The sequence below is a fragment of the Mustelus asterias genome, chromosome 13 (assembly GCF_964213995.1).
Source record: "Mustelus asterias chromosome 13, sMusAst1.hap1.1, whole genome shotgun sequence".
Lineage (NCBI taxonomy): Eukaryota > Metazoa > Chordata > Chondrichthyes > Carcharhiniformes > Triakidae > Mustelus > Mustelus asterias.
Window position 1 is genome coordinate 14,245,438 of NC_135813.1, and position 6,000 is coordinate 14,251,437.

Here is a 6,000-nt window from a genome sequence, read left to right on the forward strand (position 1 = left end):
CATGCCTGCGCCAGCCATCAAGCACCTATCTATTCTATTCCCATTTTCCAAGACATCCAAAGATGTGCGGGTCAGGTTGATTGGCCATGCTAAATTGCCCCTTGGTGTCAGGGGGACTAGTTAGGGTAAATGCATGGGGTTATGGGGATAAGGCCTGGGTAGGATTGTGGTCCGTGCAGACTCGATGGGCCAAATGGCCTCCTTCTGCTCTGTAAAATTCTATGATTCTATGACATGGTCGTTGCCTTGTATGCTATAGCATTTCAAGTGCTCATCTAAATGCTTCTAAAATGTTGTGAGGGTTCCAGCCTCTACCACCCTTTCAGGCAGTGAGTTCCAGATTTCCACCACCCTCTGGGTGAAAAGATTTTTCCTTAAATCCCCTCTAAATCTCCTGCTCCTTATCTGAGATCTATGCCCCCTGGTTATTGGCCCCACTTCTAAGGGAAAACATTTCTACCTATCTACCCTATCTATGTCCCTCATAATTTAGTGTACCTTGAAGGTTATGGAGCACAGGCAGCTGAATGGAGTTGAGGGACAGAGCAGGCACAATTGTGCCTCCTTGTTCAAAACTCTCCACAAGATTATATAGTTCCTCCACATCTACAATATTGAATCTAATTAGGCACTTCAATTAAATTATGCCCCTATCTCAGAGGAATGCAAGTCAAGTTAAGCAACCCATCCTCACAACTGAACCCAAGAAACCAATGGAAAATTTGAGCAACACGTTGATGCAATAAAAATGGAGATTGTCAACTCTGGAAATAAAAATTCTGTGAGTCAGAGTTTCAATAAATTGGCCTCGGCAGTAACAAAATACATCAAGTCAATAAGGTGATCAGTATTATAGAATGTGTGTTCCTTGAGTGAGGAAAAGGGTGCAGGAGGGAACATTGCTTTGTTTTAACCAAAAAGGGGTTTGAAGTTGAATTTGATTTTTGGGTGATGGGCTGGCAGAGTGTTCTGGACTTTTTTTCATGTGACGTGGGCATCGCTGGCAAGGTCAGCATTTGTTGCCCATCCCCAGTTGCCATTGAGAAGGTTGCCTCATCAAGCAGCAGGGGGAAGAATCCCTTGTGATCTTGAGGCCCCAGCATCAACTACGTTTGGCAGATGAGCTGCAGAGCTCTGAACCGTACGCAGCTTGATGGATTGAAGTCTTAAAATTGGGCCAGTGCAGCTATGAGTAAAACAATTTCAAAGGGTTGGGGAACATAGGAAATAGGAGCAGGAGCAGGCCATTCAGCCCCTTGACCCTTCTCTGCCAGTCAACTAGATTGTAGCTGATTTTCTACCCCAATGCCATTTTCCCACATTATCCATATACCTTTTGATGTCTTTAATATCTAGGAATCTATCAAACTCCATTTGGAAATACTCAAAGACTGAACCCCCACAGCCCTCTGGGGCAGAAAATTTCAAAGATTCACCACGCTTTGAGTGAAGAGATTCTTCCTCATCTCAGTCCTACGTGGCCTCCCCCTTATTCTGAGATCGTGTCCCCTGGTCCTAGTCAGGGGAAACATGCCCCTTACATCCACCCTGTGAAGCCCTGTAGGAATTTTGTATGTTGCAATGAGATTACCCCTCATTCTCCTAAACGCGAGAGGCCTAGTCTCCTCAATGTCTCCTCAAAGGACAATCCCATCATCCCAGGAATCAGTCTGGTGAACCTTTGTTGCATTTTCTTTATGGTAATGATATCCTTCCTTAGGTAAGGAGACTAAAACTGTACACAATACTCCGAGTGGTCTCACCAAGATTCTTCAGGTTTGCAGCAAAACATTTTTAATCCTGTTCTCTTTTTTTAAATTCATTTGTGGGACATGGGCGTCACTGGCTGGCATGCATTTATTGCAAATCCCTAGTTGCTCTTGTTCAGAATGCAGTTGAGAGTCAACCACCATTGCTGTGGCTCTGGAATCACATGTTACAGACCAGGTAAAGACGGCAGGTTTCCTTCCCTCAAGGACATTAGTGAACCAAATGGATTTTTCTGACAATCGACAATGGTTTCATGGTCATCAGGAGATTCTTAATTCAAGATTTTATTTTTTGAATTAAAATTCCACCATCTGCCATGGGGGGGATTCGAACCCGGGTCCCCAGAACATTAGCTGAGTTTCTGGATTAATAGTCTAGTGATAATACCACTAATTGCCTCGTGATTGTCTAGTGATAATACCACTAATTGCCGCGTGATTGTCTAGTGATAATACCACTAATTGCCTTCCTAATTGCTTTGCTACATCTTCATGTAAGCTTTCAGTGACTCATGGATAAGGACTCCCAAGTCCTTTGAACTTCAACACTTCCCAATCTCTCACCATTTACGGTACACCTTGCATTTATGTGGGCCAGAAGATAGGGGGTGGGGGCTTCTGGGGGTGGGACGTGCAGAGGGAAGGAGGTTCATCACAATTGCGGAGATTAAGGGCCCCAAGGTGGCCGCTGTCCTGTTTACTTTTGTGGGGGCTTCTACCTCCACCAAATGATTCAAAACATACAGTTGGTTCGACCTTTTTGATGCCACTGGCTGGAAAAATGGTCGTGGTCTCAGTTCTGATGTGAAATGACCACCAAGTTTAAAGTTAATTTATTACTGTCACTGATAGGCTTACATTAACACTGCAATGGAGATACTGTGAAATTCCCCTAGTCATCACACTCTGGCGCCTGTTTGGGTACACTGAGGGAGAATTTAGCATGGCCAGTGCACTTCACCAGCATGTCTTTCGGACTGTGGGAGGAAACCTGAGCACCCGGAGGAAACCCACTCAGGCATGGGGAGAACGTGCAGACTCTGCTCAGACAGTGACCCCAGCTGGGAATCGAACCTGGGTCCCTGGTGCTGTGAGGCAGCAGTGCTAACCACTGTGCCACCAGTGCTGTATCATGTCATAGGACCTCGATTTCCATAGTAGAAGGAGCACCTCATATGCAACAAGCTGGTAGTAGGACTTTTCAAAATGGAGATAGCTGCATTGCTGGTGTTATTGGAATTGAGATGCCAGGTATGAGGCCCTTGCCCACACTGTCAACATCAGGTGAAGACAGTGAAAACTGACCTCAAGGAGCCCTACCATATAAAAAAGATAAAATTAATTAAATTTCTACTGTTTGGACAGATCTACCGCAATACAGAGGAATTCAGTTTTTATTTAGAATGAAAGAAAAGAAATAGGAAGTGTGACTTCTTAGAATCAACGAATCCCTGCAATGTAGAAGGAGGCCATTCAGCCCATCGAACCTGTGCCGACAGCAATCCCACTCAGGCCCACTCCTGTTACCCAACTTATTTACCCTGGTAAATCCCCCTGACACTAAGGGGCAATTTAGCATGACCAATCAGCCTAACTTGCACTTCTTTGGAATGTGGAAGGAAACTGGAGCATCCGGAGGAAACCCACGCAGACACGGGGAGAAAGTGCAAACTCCACACACACAGTCACCCGAGGCCGGAATTGAACCTGGGTCCCTGGTGCTGTGAGGCAGCAGTGCTAACCACTGTGCCACCCTCTTATTCATATTATTTTGAGCTAAAGATATTACTGCAAGTCCCGGTAACATTTTATTCTTGGTCTAACCCCTTAGCACATCAATCATTAGTAAACATGTCCTCCCACTCATTATGAATTCGGGTTTACCTCATTTCCATGGATATTTCCAACGCATTTAACCTCAGGAATGCCGATGCGATGTTCTCTCGGGGTTTCCCCAATTGCCACAACCAAAAGTTTCCGTCCTAATGCGCAGTAAGTTATACAGACAGGTAAGAATGGAGTGACTAAACAGCAGTTATCAGATCAGAGAACTTCAAATGACATTGTTAACTGTAACGCTTGAGTGAATTATAATTATAATTTGAATCCAAAATTACATTTTATCCTTTGAATTAAGCTCAGCCTACTTACTTGATTAGTGCAATATGACTTGTGACTGTATATTTTATGTATAGTAAAAATCTGCAGCTTTTCAATGCACGATTCATCACTGACTTGCTACTGTAAATAACGTATTAAAAACCCATTTTCCACTTCTCAATTTGCACCAGGGCAAATGGAAAATTTCAGGTGTGAAGCCACCTCTCAGACTACATTCCAACTCCAGTCACACAATACAATTCTATTTTTTCATTCATTTGTGGGACACGGGCGTCGCTGGCTGGGCCAGCATTTATTGCCCATCCCCAGTTGCCCAAGGGCAGTTGAGAGTCAACCACATTGCTGTGGCTCTGGAGTCACATGTAGGCCAGACCGGGTCAGGACGGCAGATTTCCTTCCCTAAAGGCCATCAGCGAACCAGATGGGTTTTTCCGACATTCGACAATGGTTTCATGGCCATCAGTCAATTCTTAATTCCAGATTTTTTTTTTAAATTGAATTCAGATTCTACCACCTGCCGTGGCGGGATTTGAACCTGAGTCCCCAGAACATTAGCTGAGTTTCTGGATTAATAACGGAAAAACTCTGCAGGTCTGACAGCATCTGTGGAGAGAAAGGGTCTGACGAAGGGGGCGTCCTGGCTCGAAATGTTGGCTCTATTCTCTCTCCACAGATGCTGTCGGACCTGCTGAGATTTTCCAGCATCTTTTGTTTCAGATTCCAGCATCTGCAGTATTTTGCTTTTATGTTTCTGGATTAATAGTCTGGCAATAATACCAGATGGCCACCGCCTCCCCACTGCGTGTGTTTTTTTAAAAAAGAATATTTGTACATCTTGCTATTGTTTAAAAATACTCAACCTTCCACTGACTCCCCGATGCTGTAAACGTAGGCAATAGTTGAATAATTTGTTTGCACATCCTGAAGATAAGACTCCAGAGAACTCATGTGATGGTACTTAAAGTCCAAAGCATAAGAGTATTGATGGAGTATAAATAAGGCAAAACACACTGTGTACATCCAGTGTGCTCCTGCTCTGAATGTCATAAATGCAGGGCCAGAAAGAAAGCCAGCCTGTAAGATAAAAGGAAAAGTTTCCATTTCACAATTAGCTTCCCACTTCATGCTTCTTTTACATACATTTTGAAAGTTCTAGCAATCCATAATTTAAACGGGGCACTACACATTTATATCTGAATTGCCACATTATCCACAAGAGCATCAATGAAAGTGAACGGTTGTACTTAGATTCATGACACATAGTTCTTCTCTATTCCTGTGTTTTAAAATGTTGGTCAGAGACTGTCTGGGTACAAATATTGTGCACAGGATCTTTCTTTCATTAAAATCTTTCTAAATATGTAGATATCTATATATTATATATGTTTCAAAGAAATATGGTTCTCTACCTGTCAGCAAAGACTCAGGTTTCGCAGCTTGGGTGTGGACAGCATTGTGACTAAAGCTGTAATGGCCACAGTCCCATTGTCCACATTCATGATGTCACTAAAGTGGAACCTCACAATGTCACTGATGGGGGAGATTCTACGCGCAAGGTTTGTCCACAGGCTGTCTCTGACCACCGCACATCAGATAAAGGAAAAATAGGCCCGGCATTGTTGGAAACTCTTATCTAGTAACCTGGAACAGAACAAAAGCCTATGTCTTGCCCAAAGGATCGTAGGGGTCGCTGTGGGTCGGGTAGTGTTGGGAAGGTGGTCCTGGGGTTTGGGAATAGGAATCACGAAGTCTGGAGACATTTGACAAGAGGCAGCAGTCTGGCAGAACCAGGTAGAAGGGCGGCGTAGTGGCACAGTGGTTAGCACTGCTGCCTCACAGCGCCATGGACCCAGGTTATAGAGTCATAGAGGTTTACAGCATGGAAACACCCTCTGTGTGAATAAATTCCCCACTGGACCCTTTTGTATCTCTCTCCTCTCACCTTAAACCTATACCCTCTAGTTTTAGACTCCCCTACCTTTGGGAAAAGATATTGACTATCTACCTTGTCTATGCCCCTCATTATTTTATAGACCTCTATAAGATCACCCCTAAGCCTGCTATGCTCCAGGGAAAAATGTCCCAGTCTATCCAGCCTCTCCTTATACTC

The 6,000-nt window shown here is 44.1% G+C and overlaps 1 protein-coding gene across 1 annotated transcript in view; it reads right to left on the reverse strand.

Annotated features, from left to right (window-relative positions):
• LOC144503057 (carboxypeptidase M-like) overlaps positions 1-4,838 on the reverse strand; it is a 45,460-nt gene extending 40,622 nt beyond the window's left edge. Inside the window, exons 1-2 of the mRNA XM_078227559.1 lie at positions 4,751-4,838; positions 3,654-3,751 (exon numbers count right to left, since the gene is read on the reverse strand). Coding sequence (XP_078083685.1) covers positions 3,654-3,751; positions 4,751-4,838 — 186 coding nt within the window. The remainder of the gene's footprint in view (positions 1-3,653; positions 3,752-4,750) is intronic.
• Between the last annotated feature and the right edge of the window lie 1,162 nt (positions 4,839-6,000).